Source organism: Zonotrichia leucophrys, chromosome 2 (assembly GCF_028769735.1).
Source record: "Zonotrichia leucophrys gambelii isolate GWCS_2022_RI chromosome 2, RI_Zleu_2.0, whole genome shotgun sequence".
In the NCBI taxonomy this organism is placed as follows: Eukaryota; Metazoa; Chordata; class Aves; order Passeriformes; family Passerellidae; genus Zonotrichia; species Zonotrichia leucophrys.
In genome coordinates this window covers 24,336,405-24,353,664 of record NC_088171.1, presented here as the reverse complement: position 1 = coordinate 24,353,664, position 17,260 = coordinate 24,336,405, and the positions used below count along the sequence as shown (strand labels likewise).

Genomic DNA, 17,260 nt, shown 5'->3' with positions numbered 1-17,260 from the left:
TGGTGGTTTTGATTGATTGACCAATTAGGTCAAATCTATGTTGTGACTGTCTGAAAGGGTCACATGTTTTTAGTTTAGTATTAGCATAGTATAATATTAGTATGTAGTGCAATATAACACTGTACAGCTTAATAAAGCATTTGTTCAGCCTTCTGAAATCAGGGAGTCAATGCACGTTACTCTCCCATCAGGGGTCTGCTACAATAATTGTGCTGTTCCTTCTTGTTTTCAAACATTTTTTAAAGCTGTTGGCTTGTAAAAAATGGTGAGAAATGCTGAGAATGAAGTGCCAGAAGACCTGTGTATAAAGTGTCAAGTATGACTGAATCATTTGCCTACCATTCAAACTCATCCATATTCCCTATAAAAAAAAGAATCATTGCAAAATATTTAAAAGATAATATGAAATAAGATGTTTCACAAGCAACTGAACTAATAAAGCTCAACTTCCTATTAATTTATGTATATATGCTCCTACTGCAACAATCTCAGCTCACCCAAATTTTCTTCCATCTGACCACTCTATTATATTTATCTTTTAATCTCTCATATCTCCAAAAGCCTCCTCAAAACCCAAGATCCACAGAGTTCCCAGACCTTCCTCCCAGTATCTCAGTCTCATGACACATTCAAAACCACATCAGCTGTTTCTGCACACCTCCCAAACCCAAAATCATTTTCAAGAAGGGTAAGAAGGACAACCCTGAAAACTACTGCATGTCAGGCTCACTTCAGTGCACGGCAAAGCCATGGAAAAGATGACTCTGGGAGGTACTGAAAGCACCCAGAGGACAATGCAGTCATTGGTCACAGCCAGCACAGCTTCCTGAGGGGAAATCCTGCTTGTGGAACCTGAAGTCCTTCTGTGACAGGGTGACCCACCCAGCTGAGCAAGGGGAGCCAGGTGATGGAACCTTTTGGACTTCAGCAGAACTTTTGATAAACTCTCACAGCCTCCTTCTGGACAAAATATCCAGCACAGTGCTGCATAACTGTTACATGATGGCTCTCCTGGACCCAGGACTCAAAAGAATACTGAGTTTGCACTAAATTGGGAGGAGCTGTCCACTCCCTCGAAGGCAGGGAAAGGTTCTTCCCCCACAGGGTGCTTGGCCCTGGAACAGCTCCCCAGGGAAGTGTCAATGCACCAGGCCTGACAGTTCAAGAAGTGTTTGGACAACGCTCTCAGGCACATGGTGTGACTCTTGGGGGATCCTGCACAGGGCCAGGAGTTGGACTTGTTAATCCTGGTGGATCCCTTCCAACTCAGCAAATGATTAGCTATGATTAACTATCTATGGTTAACTCCTGAGCTCTGTTTTATGTGTCTTTAAGATCACTGAGCCTTCTATCATCACCACCTGGGCTTAACAAATCCCATCTGCTGCCTGGCCAGGGTCTGAGCCAAGCAGAACAGGTCATTGCTGAGCAGGCAGCAGCTGGGTAGGTATTTCAGCCTCTCTTTTGGTGCCAGTACAAATGAAGTCTGCACTACCTAGTTACCAAGTTTCATGAAACTTGCAGCAATTTATTATCTATGAACCTCCTCCTGTTCCTTGAAATTAAAGTGCCCATAAGCTTAAAACGTGACTATAGACAGTGGAGTGAGAGAGCAGGACTGTGTGAGCCCTGTCTCATTAGAAGCTGCATCCATAAAACAACAAGAAAATGCCTGCTTAAGTACAGGAACCAGGGTTTCATGAGTAAGGAGTCTTCTCCTCTACACCAAGGTGCATGCTAGATGCTAAGAGGCAGCCATAGTCCATCATGAAGTGAGTTTGACCTCACTGCAAAAAAAGACAGAAGTTCCATCATCAGGGATTGTAACTTCAGCAGAGGAAGCAACAAGTGAGGTGACCACTATTCCTTGAGTCCAAGCCTTGTAATGGTCTTGAGGACGCCCTTCCTCACCAGGCTGAGGGGAGGCAGCTGCTGTCTGTGCAGACATTTCTCCATGACAAAAGAATCTGACTGCTTTAAGGACACTTCAAGCTGCCTATAACCATCAAAAAGGAAAAGAGACCTCTGGTTGTAAGCCAGTGCCTTAGAATGGCAAATTATCCACGTTCATCAGTGTTTATTGGCCAAATCCTTTTCCAGCCTGAAGCCACAACTGGCAACAGCTGCAACAAACATACCTTATAAAGTTTTTAGAAGTACAGGATTTATGAGCTCTTTTTAAAATCATTTAAGACAAAAAATCCCAAAACCTCCAAACCAGCAAACTTGGCATAAATCAAAGTGTAGGAGAATGTTCTCTGCTGCCAATGATACCAAGAAAGGCCCAAACTTCAATTTGTATCACAGAGAGAGAATATGTGACAATATAAAGAAAATGGGATCTGCATAGCAATGGAGAGATACCTGCACATTTTCAGAAAAATAAAGAGAATTACTTTCTAAATCTGTTAGCCTTTTATTGTAGGCCAACTGTGTAATGTGTTCACTACTTTCTTATTTTTAATGATGCTCTTCAAAGAGGTAATAGTTGTAGTTATAGAAGATATTTCTGACATAAAGAAATGTCTAAATATGCTGCTTTTAACTAACTTGAGTGAAAAAGCATTTTCAAATGATACTGAACTCATGGCAAAAATATTTTTTCTATTTTGGTAGCACAGTGCAAACTTGTGACTAATTCTCTGGCTGCTGTCATCAATAAATTTTCTTTGGAATCACTCTTTGCTGTCTTTTCATTTCTACTGATTAATTCCTGTTTACAGTTTTTCACCTAAACTTCTCTGCTTTGTTTCTGTGGTAGAGAAATAATGCTAAAGAAAAATATAGTAAGGCAAAACCTTCATTCATTCAGACCTAAGCTTTTCTTAAAATTTTCTATCTGCCAATTAAAACTGTTCTTTCTCTTCTACATTATTAATGACAATATAACCATCAATTATTTGTTTCATACTGTACTGGTAATTATTCTTAGGTGTTTATGAAATTTCAGTCATTATAATGTACACCTGTCAGCCAAATAGATTTCAGTACACATTAAAACATTTTCTAAATACATGTAACCTGCCATTTGCTCATTATCTAATTCTTGCAACAGGTTCCGCTGTCTATCAGGCATGACCCTTCAGAGGTTTTGGACCTAAAATATATGCAGGACATACAAAGCTGAATCTGATTCCTCAAGAAATCCCACGATGGCTCCTTGTTACCTTTGCACACTGCATGTGGTTGCAGCCCTCGTTCTTCTGGATGGGGGACTTGCAGTTGGCGCAAGGTTTGGAGTTGGTCAGCAGCCACAGGCAGTTGGCAGCGTCCTCATAGGCCTCACTCACCCCCACCACTTTTTGAGGTGACAGGAGAATATGGAGCATGCAAAAACAGAGAGGTTGAAATTGTACTTGTGTAGTCTTCTGTGAGAATCACATTAGGAATGGTGCGTATTTCCCTGTTTCTTGACAAAATATTGAAGTTTCTCACTATACATATTTCTCACATATATTTTATTATTACACTTTCTAGTTTATACATATATAATATGAATACACTTATTATTTCAATGTGTTTCCATACATCTATTATAACACAAATTTATATACAGTACATGTGACAATTACAACATATAAAGGGGCAAATACATATATGAAAGAAACAGGTATAGTTTCAAAAAGCAGGGTGTATTTTGCCTCTTTATAAAATTTTCTATGCTTTCCAAAATATTTCTAACATACTATGGAAAGGCTCTGAGCTGTGGCAATCAAGTTAATATGTATTCAAATTGCTGTCATCTTTGCTTTCTTTGTAAATGTTGACTAAGAAAATATCTGTCCTGTGTAAACCCAACCTTTATTAGTTTTTTTCAGTAAATGTTACCTGTCAGTAAGCCATTTCCTACAACTCCCTTGCAGTTCCCCCTCAACCTTACCATTATTATCACCTACTGGCTTGAATTAGTTTTAAAGGAATAAAAATCTTTATGGAACACTACTCAATCATGAGAGCAGCCTGGGCTAAAAATCAAAATTGGACAGGACAAATGAAGTTATATTCAGGAATAAATTCACTAGTTAATGAAAAAAAGCTTTAAAAGGAAGGGAAGGTGTTTTGCAAACCCTGACTGAACCAGACGTGTATTTGTGGGCAGGAATGGTGCACAAAGAACAGTCTACCATAGTGCTGCAGTTAAAGTGTAAGCAGCCTCTCATTCAGGAGTATAATTTTCTTCCCCTTTTACCCTATTTTTCAACCAATGTTGAAGCCAGTTTTTATTTCATGCAACTAAAAAAAAATCTGTCTAAAACCAGAAGATCAAAATAGCAGCAAAACACCCATGCCCTCCTTGTTGGCCCTGCATGGCTCTTACGTTCTTCTGGCTTCATTTCAGAAATTTTCTGTAGCCAGTCCTTCCAGGTCTGGCAGTCACAGGGCTCGTGTGCTTCACCAAGACATTCCCTGAAAAAGAAGGTGCATACACAATTACTTACAACTCAGAAATTTAGAATTAAAGTGAAAATTGGTTCAAGTTAAAAGGAAAAAAACACCCCACCCCCAAAACAAATTCAAAAGAAACATGCCCAGAATTTAATTAAGTCAGGAAACCAAAAGCCAGATAAATAACATTAGTTTAAAATACACTTAGACTACTTGCTCACAAGCATAGATGACCATTATTGATAAAGAATTTAAATGGGACAGGAAAGGAAAGAAGTTTCTTAAAATTACCAACTGGAATAAATCAGCTGGCTTGCAGTTTGTTTTTATACCTGGGTATTATTTTAGTGCCACAAAAGTGCTCGTATAGTTTCTGTGATAAAGGTAAATCAGATTACAGAGTTTATCCAAAAGTAGGTAGTTTGCTGTAACAGAAATGTATTTTATGTAGAATTACTTTCATCTGTTCAGTTGCGATAATCAACCCTTAACTAGATTCAAGCTTTTAATCTAGAACAAGATCGAAGCCCTTCAACACCAGCACTAAGTATTTATGGATATTTACTCCTTCCACCAGAGCCTCTTAAATGGGGGCTTGAACTTATTTACATGGACACAGTGGAGCAATGAGTCCCTTGAGCTTGTCCTGAAGTTCCTACTAGGATTAAGGATGGCAATCACTACTACACAGTGGCAGCAGATATATGGCTTCCAGATGGTGCTGCAGTGTGGATGTGTCAAAATGCACTCTGGATTTGTAATAGCTCCTTTTTTTTCTACAGGAATGGCAGCAAATAGCCTCAGACATCTGCCATATCAAAGCAAATAATTTCAGATGGGCACCAGCTGCATCAGAGCATACACAAGTTTTCTGCAGATCCAGTGGTGAACTGCTCTCTTGCAGTGCAGGTTCAGAAGCTACATCAATATTCTTCTGATTGCCCTTGTCCACATTTTAAGCAGGAATTCAGGAAGAAAGAAAAGGTTATGGGAACAGTTTTGAACTTATTTTATCCTTAGCTAGTCTGCAAACAAAAAAGCTTAAATTCAGCACACATGCATCTCTGGTTTGGATTTAAACTCTTAGCTGGGAAAGATTGTACTAGAATGAACAACTGGTCTGTAATAAGGTGATTTCAGCCTTGGTTCAAAGTTAACACCTTTCACATCTGTGGGACAGTAGGACACTTAAATCATTGACTTCAACAGTGCCAACACCCTCTCACAGTGTATAGTATTTGTTGCCAGAAAGGACTGAAATAGCAAAGATTTACATTGACAAGCTCAGTTTTAAGTTAAAAGCTGATTGATTAGTCAATCTTTTATGGGGGTGGGAGGAGGGTCATGTGTCTTTGATACTTTCAAATTTGTAGGATTTTTAATGTGTGGATGTGTGGATTTTTAATGAAGTTCAGTCATATCTGTATCTAAACCTTTATATCTGTATCTATCTATATAAGACAGTTACAATAATTGTTCAAAAACAACAAAGGAAGAAGCTCTTTCCTCAGCCCACCCCAAAATAAGCATTTGTATTCTGGGATGTCATTTTACTAGAGTAAGAGCATTGAGCTTACTGTTCATAAAAGTTTTTATGGAAGTTGTATTTTGGATGGACTTCCTGCCAGCAGTGGATGAAAGGAACTCACAGGAGCAGCTGTGCCAATGAACAGCAGGAGCCTCCCCAGCTCAATGCTCAGCAGGAGGATTTATATGAAGGCACACTACATACTTATTAAAATTGTAGCACATTTCAACACAACAAGTTAAATTCATGGAAGGGCTACAAGAAGAATGTAATTCTGGATTTTTTTTCCCTCTCATGATCATATACTTTGAACCAAGACAGCAAAACACTGTTGCAACTTAAAACTGGCGTCCCAAGTGCATCTGAGGAGTTGCTGCTTCTGCAGAATGAGAGTCTGCCCCCTGCCCTTATCTAGCGGGAAAGGAGTGAGGACTGATGGTACAAAACTAAGGGTGCACTGCCTGCTAAGACTATTGGCCACAAGTGTCTGCTTGCTACAATTCCTTGTGCTTCTGAAACTGCATGAAGGGCGTTCTAACATGTTGAATGGATCTGATAATAAAATGATGTACGATTTGTGCACAGTTTTAATGTATGCTACATTTAAATAATTCAGAATACTCTTTCTGAAAGGGAATAGAATTTTGTATTTGCCACAATTGATTACATTTTGTTGAAGATAATGTTAGTGGTGCATAATGAAAACTGAGCAAATTCTAGGATACTCTGCATTGAAGACGAACATTCCTACTCCTACATTAAAAAGAGAAAAAAAATTGCTCAATAGACTCAGAGAATTTTCTTGCTTTTATGAGCAGGAAGGCTATAGCTATATAAAAAAAGTAAGTGATTAACTAGGGCTTGGTTTTCTAATACATAAATTCAGAAGAATCTCATACTAAATGCAGCATCAATTGCTATTACAATATCTAAGCTGTAGATTACTGGGGTAAAACTTGCAGAACTGACAGAAATATGGGAGAGATGTGCTGATTGAAATACAAAGAGACAAAGCAAGCTCCCTTTAAACACACAGTAATGAGGAAAACTCTTGAACTGAGAACACATTTTTTCTCCAGAGGAACACATTCATGCATAGTTTTTGTACTGTAAGACTAGTGGGGTGTCCTTAGCAAATGGTTCTGATTTGAGGTACTGCAGGATGCTTTCTTTGCTAGCAGAACTTCCTCACCATTGCTGAAACTTTCCATTCAGTTTTGTGGGGATGAAAAAAAAGGCTTTGGAAAGGCCTTCTTGGACATTTTGTTGCTAACTTGAACTATTTTTCAAGACCTTAACCATATTTGCTTGTGCAGTATTTCAAAGCATTAATGTAAAAAGAATGTACAGAAATATTATCAGGAAACATAAAAACCCCATTTCTCCTAAAAATTAGTCATTCAGAGGACATTTTCACTCTCAGAGAAAATTCCAGGGAGCCAGTACATTCAGTCCATGTAAAGGAAGCAGAAGCTGCCATTGTCTGAAGGTTGATGTCAATATGACACTGAAGTGGTGTCAGGTTCCTTCAGGTTAATGGAAAAATTGATTCTCTACCATCAGAACTAGGCAGAGAGGATGGTACATGCTTGTGGAATAGCATTAAGTTTTATTGTATGTTCATTGGTAGAAAACATATTCTGGTTTGTTTCCATGGGATTTGCTTCTTTCTGAGTTTTTTGTCCATTGTAAATAATCTCTTCCCAGGAAGTCATGTTTTTTGACTTTTGTGGTTGTTTCATTAGGCCTGTTTTCTTTTTTTTCCCCTTCTTCTTTCATTCATATGAACTAAAATCAGAAGCATCTTTCATTAAGAATTATGATACTTGGAACTAAGCAGATGATTTAGGATGTCCTTGTATAATGGTTTCAATTGAAAACTGAAAAGAATTGCTGAACTTGCCTGAATGTCTGTACTTTGGTTGATCCTTTTTCATTTTCCTAAAACATAAATATGTCCCACTACAATAGTCATAAATTGTCAGTCTGATAATGTCAAAGAAAAAGATGACATTTTTTTTTACTTTTGTTGATGCTCTTATGTCCTTTTCTAGGAAGTGCTGAGGATCAGCAATCTGAGGGATGTTTTAAAAAATATCTGGCTTTTTGTTCCTTCTTGAGCTTGTATTCATCTTAAAACCCAGGAGAAGATAACAGACAGAAAAAGTGCTGAACCTTAAGTGAAACAGAGGTTGGAGTGCAAACAGAATAGCTATGTGTGAAGGACATGGTCCTTCACGGCCCCATTTCAACTCCAGCTTCTTTGATGTGATTCTAGCAAAATTCAAGAAGAGCTAAACAGCGCTGGTTTTCTATACTACAATAGAGAATGTGCCATGTTTTGATTTTACAACTATCCAGACACAAAAATCCCTGTTCCAGTATCCCACATTTCCTCTGCTCCCTCAGAACAGAACATCACAACACTCCATGCTGTTGTTTTGCACCTAATAGAGACAATAATGACTACTGGATTATAAATCTTTGCAGTGCCCCAAACTACTACAATATTTGTGCAGTGCATGGATAAAGGATAGAACAGTCATTTACCATTCCATACTAATTTCTGTTGCACTCTTGGTGCCATGTGGGACTTTTAAATTAATCCCTGGAATAGCAGTGACTGTGAGTTTATTTGGAGGCAGGTAAGGTTCCAGTACTAACCAGCAGAAAAGATGTCCTTTGCCACAATCTACTGCAGGGGCTTTTAGCATAGGGAAGCTAAGAGTATCTGATCCTGTTGAATTTGACCCTTGTCTTGTCAGCCTTACTGCTCTTTCACAGCCAGGTATAGGACACCATTTAATAGCAGGATTATTTTCAACAAAGGCCTGTGGGGACAAAAAAGAAAAAAAGAAAATATTTTACTGCATAAGATCAGATTTCATCCTTGATATAAAATAATCTGTATTCATAGTCCTCCTCTGAAGGAATAAAGCAAAAAAAAATATAAGGACAGTCTATCTACAAGGATAGACTTTTAAATATAGTTATAGAAAGGTAGTAATTGAATTTTCACTTCTTTTTTAGGAACAACAGTACTTCAGACTTAGACTAAGAAAGAAATTACTTACATTCCAAACAAATGTTCAATCTCTGCAAGTTAATTCCTTTGTTATGTGGCTTACAGTAAACTACTATATACACACTGGTAATACACTCATTAGCAGAACTGATTCAGTTGGAAAGAATGAAAACCTTACTGATTAAACAAAAATCCCATGATAAACCAAAAAACAGAACTAGACTAACTCAGTAATTTATTTCCCATCTTTTTTGGTTAATGTAACTTTTGTAAAAACTGTATCGAATGAGGAGAAAAAAGGAACTTCCACTACTTTGCTTCAAACATATTCTGATCAACAGTCACTTAAAAAAAAATATGCAAAAGATGAGTCAGATCTGGTAATTTAATTTGCATCTCACTGTGTAATAAAGAGACTTGTTGCAGAGAAAGTACTGCACTGTAAATGAAAAAATATTTCTCTACCTCTGCCCTGCCACCACTGATAAAGCAGCACATTTCTCAAGCTTAGTTCATCACTACACTAGTATAAAAGAAGAAAGCTGAATTAAAAGATTGCTTTTAAAAACAAATTGCAATGATGACAACAAATACATTAAAAAACCCAGGAAAACCAAATCAAGCTTTTCCCACTCCTCTACCCATATACAGCAATCATATCAAGCATTGTACTAGGAAATTTTCTAAAAGGAAACAGGTGCTATTTCTGAATGCAGTAAAAACAATCTGAAAACTTTTAAAATTTCAGAGTGCAAACACAAACAATTCCGACTGATTAAAACCTTCATATCACTTGTTACAAAAATGAGTTTGATCAAATTATTTCAGTAATACTGCATTAGGCAACAGACAATGGAAATATGGCATTTCTTTTTAAGGAATACATGAAATGTTCTTTCTTTTTTTCTCCGTGACACAGCAAATATTGATATTATGCTATATACAAGCCAATACATATTTGCACATATTTGTTTATGAATTTCTACTTGGAAAGTAACAAATATATTGCAGCATTTCATACAGAAGCTTTAAGTTACTTTTTAAAGACGGAATAGAGTTCAAGAGTACAAGAACAGTTTGACAATTTACCTTAATGTCAAATTGAAGGTATCGCTTGTCCATCTCCTTGGAAACCACACTTTCTATGATGTCTACAGGCACAAGCTGGAAACAATCATATGCTGGGCAAAAAATGTTGTGAGCTTCACCCTCCTGAATTTTCAGATTCAAAAACCTGCCAGAATTTTGCCAGTCAGTATTTGTGAATAAAAAGTAAAAGTTAAAAAGCTGTTGAGTACTTTACACTATGTTCACAGGTATTCACAATGATTACTTTTCAAATAGAGAAATAAAAGCATCCTTTTCTGCTTATAAGAGCTACAAATTTGATGAACAGCCTAATTAAAAAAAATAACACTGTCATGGTTCAAATGTGAGCATCATCAGCAATATTTAGCCCTACGTTTGTGATTTCCATCCTTGCCATTTATCACACAGCTCTGTATTGTTTAATTAAATTGAGCATTATTTCTACCTTAAATCAGAAACAGAACATGTAAGTGTAATTAATCTAGGAAATAATTAATTTAATATGCAATTATTTTCTACAACTGTCTAATAAAACTAGGCCTGGTTTTGGACACGAATGTCTGAATACAGAACAAGCTCAAAAATCCGCTGAAAGCTGGACTTCAACAGTTGTTGCTTAGTTTCAAAGCTGTAACAGGCTTATTAATGTGACTACAAGTATGATACCATTCTAATCATTTAAAGCACAGGCAGTTATTCCAAGGTAGTCACCTGAGATCCTTTAATAGTTAAGGAGAGATACCTGTCAATTCATCCCATCTTAGATGCGTGTCTTAGAGTTGGGTAGCTCAGTCCTGGCTATGCTCCAAGTGACTTAGGAATGCCTGGCTCAGAAAGCTGAATTCCACCCTCAGTGCCACCACAAACACTTGCCATTGAACTGTGGCCCTGAGCCTGTGGCTCTGAGCTGGCCCCTGTGTCCTGCACAAAGGACACACAGTCCAGCAGCCAAGTTAGAAGCACCACGTCAAAGCAGTAACTGCTACATTCTGCCCAGGATTTGCAAGGCAAGAAAAACACAACTAACAATTTTCCTGCCACTGGAAAGAACTGCCTTTGGAAAGCTCATACGGAAAAGGAAGTTCTCTTCCTTAGCACCAGGCTAAGGTTCATAGGAATGATCTGCAGTAGGATTAGCTGTGCAGAAATGGTGCTGTAACAAGACACTGCAGGGGTAGAGATCAAGTAGTACAATCTCCTGAATGGGGACACAGATGAATACAAAGCACTGCATACAGATATAATTATTGCTGGGAAATAGGATTAATATTTATACTATCATAATTATCCATGTCTGAGTTTTTCACTAGCATGACTACTCTGACCTATGCAGTAACAAGAGCATTAGATTAATAGAACTTCTAAGCGAAATCTACCCCTCAGTTATCACCGTTCAACATAAAGAAATAATTTAAATTGCTTTTCTGATTGGAAATGGATTCACAATGCCTAAGTTTAGTGTGCTAAACTCAGAGATGGAATTAAGCATGTGCTTAATTTAGAAACTGTAAACCCCAATGCTGCCAACACCACACACACACAGAACGAATCAAGAGTAGGCTTATCTATTTACACACAAGCTTAAAACATTTGATTAAGAATTTTGCTTAGTCAGAACCTAAACAAACATTACATAAGCCTAAACCAGTTGGTAACAGTTGTTAGAGTGACAAATAAATGTTCCATAGGTTCAAACCAGCAACTCTTTGAAACCCAAACAGTACTTCAGCATTAGCTGTTTATGGTCTCTGTCCCTTCCCCTTCAACACAGAAGTATGAAAGTTTCTCACAGGATAGAGAAGCACAGATACTCACGCCTCCCAGCAAGCTCTGCAGAAGTCATGTCCACAAGGCATATCCACGGGGTCTTCAAACACAGAAATATTACACATGCAAATGTCACACTGCAGATGACAAAAATGCTTCTGATTAAGAAATACCCTAAAGCTTTTTGTATTGTTAGCAGAATGAGTTATGTTGGAAAATCTCAGCAAAAATTTAAAGCAGTGCTCAGCAGGGGGAAAAAATCAAGCTGTATCCAGAAAAAAAAAAGTTATTTAAGCTATAGGAATGGGAAAGATTTGGTATCTCTGTTTCTGTAACTCCCTATGCAGAGAGCATATTTTGGGCTGCTTTTTGCAGTGTCCTTGAGCTCAGGAAGTGCTTCACCCTGCAGAGTGTTGGAATCTCAGAGTTCTAGGTGCAAATGGAGCTGTGTTTTTCATCAGCTTCACACACAGCTACAAATGAGTTTGGAGATGATAGAGGCTACAGGAAATGTTTAGTGTCTCACACAGTCAGGCCTAAATCAAGGTGGAGCAGTTTGAGTGTGCAGCAGCAGCAAATACTTTAAATAATAACCTACAGATATATATAATTTTTTTAAAAGACTTTGAGGTTTTTGATCAAAATGAAGAATAAGTTACACTACAAATACTCCAACATAAGATATAATTGCCGAATTTTACAGAAGTAGGTAATAAAGGAAAAAATAACACTGATTACTGAGACTGTTACTCTGAAAGAGTTAAAGAGTAGGGATGAAAATACTCACTGCTTATGGTTATGTGTGGAAAAAAATACTAATGTTCTTCAAGAAATGCAAAAGAAATGTTTCTTTTCATTGAAACAAAGACACGATGAAAATGTATTTCAACTTTCAATGCATTAGGTATCATATATACACAGGACATTTTCAGAAAGTTAGCCTGTGGTATGCCACTTTAAAAGCACTTATATCACAGCCAAAACAAAATCAAACCAAAAAAAAGCCTTTAAAGTATAAAACTCAGTGAAGATATGCATTGTTTCTTCATTCATTTAATCTTATTGACTTGCAAAAATTAAATATTTTAAAAGTTGACAATGCATTAAAAAATAATCTCTATTAAAGTTATATGAGCTGTAAATTTTGTTTAAAATGTATCTTTAAAGTAAGAAATTTAATGGAGCCCTGAGTTCAAAACATCAAACAAAAACATTTACTAGAACTGTTTATAAAGTAGGATGCAAATGCAAAACATAGAAGGAGCTTTATACCTTGTGGCTTTATTTTATCTATTCCTTTTAGTTTTCATTTTCCTGGCAAAATGAGATTTGATAGTTCAGAGAAGATTCTTAAACAAACAGGAACATTAAACGTGTAACTCTGGACTTGGATGAGACACACTAGATTTATAATGGCAATCATTATCCACACCTGCATTCCTGGCTTATGAACCATCCATGGAAAACAAAGCACACAATGTAAAACTGAGGATATATAATCTCCTGTTCAACATTTTAATTAGGAATTATTCACAGACAGTATTTAACTGCTAATGGAAATTAATGTACAATAACAATATACCTTCTATAGAGCTTCTTTTACAGCATTTTACAATAAAACAAATAAAATATTTCTATGCAGGAATGTGAGATCCTAATTTTTATATGAGATTTAGGGATGATCCATCTGAAAGACTGCATGTAATATTCTAAAAAAAAAAAGCTTAGATCATGGAGCAATAGTTTTATAATGCTGCAGCTGTGGATTATTAAAAAGAGAACTCTGTCTTCCCAAAGAGCCACACTGATTTTAATGAAAGGCGCTTTCATATTTCAAATTTGCAATAGCTTTGTAAACTGCTTGAAGCAGCCCACACATAGTAAAAGTAATTATAAGCTTACAGTACACTACTGGGCTGACATTTCAAAATGCAGACAAAGCCAATTTTGTTTTCTAAAGAAAAAATTTTCAAAAGGCAGGGTTCACAGAACTGCGTACATTCAGGGAAATGGATACAATGAAAGTGAACATCTTGATAGGGATGAAATGAGAAGTTCAAAAGAGCCAAATGCACTGATGTGACTGTAGCTGTCTAAAATGAGAGTTTGTGAATGACAGCAAGGTAAAAACAGAATGGTTTGTATTTGCCAGATGCTCAACTGTTTTATCATATAGAATGTTTAAGGTGTCAACTTCCCTGTTCACCACTTTTGGAAAGAGAAACACCTTATACTTTCACAAAGGTAATTTTGGCAGCTCCCCTGTCTACACAGCTGCAGTGTGTTTAGAAATCAGCCGTTTAGCCCTGCTGGTTGAAGGTCTACTTAGGAATTTACCACAGCCGTGTCCATGTCTCCTGGCGAGGGGCTGATGTCGTCGGGGGAGGTGAGCGAGGAGCGCGTGGTGCGCGGCGTGCGCGGGGAGGGCAGCGTGTCCCACGCGTTGTACCCGCTCGGAGGCGGCGTCGGCATCTGCACCCCTGAACGCTGGCAGCAGCTCTCCGGGTTACACATCCAGGCCTCAAGCAACTTCTCCCTGTCCCAGTCTTCAGGAAATACAGAGATACAGCAAGTTATGCACCCGACAATGTTTAAAATATAGTTTGTAACTGCACCCTCAAAAGAACACTAAATAAAACCAATTAAAATAAATAAGTATAATGAACTGTGATTGGATAGAACTGTAGCCCTTACATTTCAGAGAACAAATTCCAAGATAATATGTAATGCAATGCATTTTTGTAAATAATTGCATGACAAGCATCACCTTTCTCTGTAATATGTCTTAACATTACTTTTGTTATTTATTCACAGCAGTTGTAGTGGCTAGAAGACTTGGTTGAAAACTAGAACTGTACTGACTATCACAGACACATGAAAATATAGCAACCCTCACACCAATGAATTTTCATTATTTTTTCATTCTATAAAAAAAGTAATTATTTAATATGGATTCCATTTTATCTGTTGTGTTTTTGTTTGTTTATTTTTAATGAAGCCAGGAAATACAGGAAGAAGACTAAGATTACAAGAAGATTTGTGACTTAATGAGTTTCCAGTCTTTATATATATGCATATAAATTATGTGTTTCTAAGGGGGAAAAAAATCCACCTGAGTGCAAAGAAAATTTTGTATATTCTCACTACATTTTATTCTAAAATTGTTAGTGAATGTTTTACTTTTATTCATAATTAACACTGCCCATTTATATACAAAAAAAATAGTGATACAAAATATAATATCTTAAAAGTTAAATCAAATCCTTGTTCACACCTGAAATGCATTCTGTTTCTGATTCCTACAATTAATACTAAAGATATCTTCAGAACAGCAGTTTTTTCTACAAAAAATACTAAAAAATTCTTATTTAAGTATAAATCCATCAAATTCCTATACAAATTTGAATATAAACTCATCAACACTACATGCAGATCAGAAAAACTTGAATTTAATAAACTATTAGAAATGTCCCAGTTTTTCCTACTGCTTTAAATAACTATTTTCAAGTTTGGGGATTTTTTTTAAGTGCTGGGTCCTCCCAAAGAAACATCAATGTTAATAACCAAAAGATGTTTTATTTTTATTTAGGTTTATTTTTATAAGGAAAAGATAGTTCTCTTACCCTATATTAGTGCTGGGAAAAAAATATATGTGTTCTAAGCACCAAATTTAGTAAAAGTATTGCCTCTGTAAAAAAACCTCTTCAAGCTGCAGATAATTTATTGATCAGATCCTTACTTATCTAAGCTAAAATATATCACAGGTTAGTTTAATTTCAATTGTTTAAAGATACGGACCCACACACTTACATGTCAAAATTTCCAAATTTTATCAGCATTTTTTCATACTACCCTGAGTTTATAACCTTTCAGAGAGTGGCTGACTGATATTAAGATACAGATAAAATTTGCCAGACATTTTCTTGACCTTCTTTGTTGCACTGTATCTTTAAAACAGGCAAGGGCTAAGACATGTCACTAAATGGATCCACTTTGTTCTCTTTACTAACTTATGAATTTTAGTAAAACACAAGGTATATTTGTTGAATTGCTTATTTTTTTTTCCCCGAAACCCATTGCTGTATACTGAATTAAAAAGAACCAATGTTGAAAAACACTTGTAGAAAAGCTGTAAAGTTACCTGCCTTTGTGACTGCCACAATAACATCTTTTTAATCTTGCCTTTAATTCTACATACTTCTGTCTCTCAAGTAAAAGAAAAAAAAAGGAAAATACACTCTTAATGTCTGTGTCAATAAATTGATACAAGGGAAGAAAGCCAAGTCTGGTGAATTAAATATTATATGACTGTAAACTATTAAATCTAGTATATATGTATGATCTTTCCAAGAATTTAAACATGCTTTTCACACCTTGTGTGAATTAAACCAAGATTTCACATTATTCTTTTGTGAATTTCAATGGTAAATTACAATTTGTCGTTTGATGTTAATTCTAAACCTCTATAAATACCTGAGTTACTTCCTTTACTAAGCTGAATCAATACAGCTACAGACAAAATAGTTGACTTTCTCATGACTTGCTAATTGTTTGTGCTTCTTTCTGTGCACTGGCCAATTGCATTAAGTTACCAGAACATCACTAAGGCAACATCAGTAGAACGACCTTTCCAACACAGACTGATTTCTTCTCAATTTTCAATTCCTGCTTGCTAGATACTGGCAGACATTTCTCCACCATTTACATCAACCTCACTGATTTTCAACTAATTACAGACTGAGCTGAGAGTTTGAGAATATTGCCACAATCTTCCTCTTCAAAGTATCTGCACAGGTTATGGAGCCTACTCAGTCAAGTATTTATAATTTTTAGCCTTACTGAGACTATTCTGGGACTATAACATACCATTCAAATATTGTATATATTTTAAATAAAACATAAAAATTAAACAAAAAATCAACAAAAATATATATGCAAGGACTGTGCCTTAAATATTATCATACTGGCACAAGTTCATGTTTACTTAATTCACTGTTGAAAGGAAAACAAATACCAGCAATGGAAAATGATGTAAAAGAGATAAGTTTCAGGTACCACAACTCCTCATAAAAGTGTACCAAAAGCTGTGGGTTTAAAATAATGTCTTTCTGCTTCACTTTTCCCTCTCCCACTGACTTTAACAAGGAGCCCACAGAAATAATAGGGTATGAAAGCCTAATCCAGCAACACAGTGATGAGCACGCAAACCATTAACTGCCTGAGTAGTTCCTTTGGCATAAAGTAACAATGCAGATGCTTCAGTAAGCATAAGTTTTGAATCACTGAATCAAAGCCTAAGCTTACACAGAATTTCAGAGATACTTTTGTCTGGAGAAAACACACTGAGTCCAGTATACCCCTTTCTGACAACCCCAGTTTAACTTGAACAAGAATACAGACTTATTTCAGTGAAAATAAACGAGTTACAGATATGCACATGGAAAAGCATACCCTGTATGAAAAGT

The 17,260-nt window shown here is 36.4% G+C and overlaps 1 protein-coding gene across 4 annotated transcripts in view; it reads right to left on the bottom strand.

Annotated features, from left to right (window-relative positions):
* ANKIB1 (ankyrin repeat and IBR domain containing 1) overlaps positions 1–17,260 on the bottom strand; it is an 88,279-nt gene that overhangs the window by 12,398 nt on the left and 58,621 nt on the right. For all 4 annotated transcript variants that reach the window (XM_064704286.1, XM_064704289.1, XM_064704288.1 and 1 more), the window contains exons 6-11: positions 14,133–14,341; positions 11,844–11,932; positions 10,029–10,173; positions 8,579–8,745; positions 4,319–4,407; positions 3,168–3,298 (exon numbers count right to left, since the gene is read on the bottom strand). In XM_064704286.1, the coding sequence (XP_064560356.1) occupies positions 3,168–3,298; positions 4,319–4,407; positions 8,579–8,745; positions 10,029–10,173; positions 11,844–11,932; positions 14,133–14,341 (830 nt within the window). The remainder of the gene's footprint in view (positions 1–3,167; positions 3,299–4,318; positions 4,408–8,578; positions 8,746–10,028; positions 10,174–11,843; positions 11,933–14,132; positions 14,342–17,260) is intronic.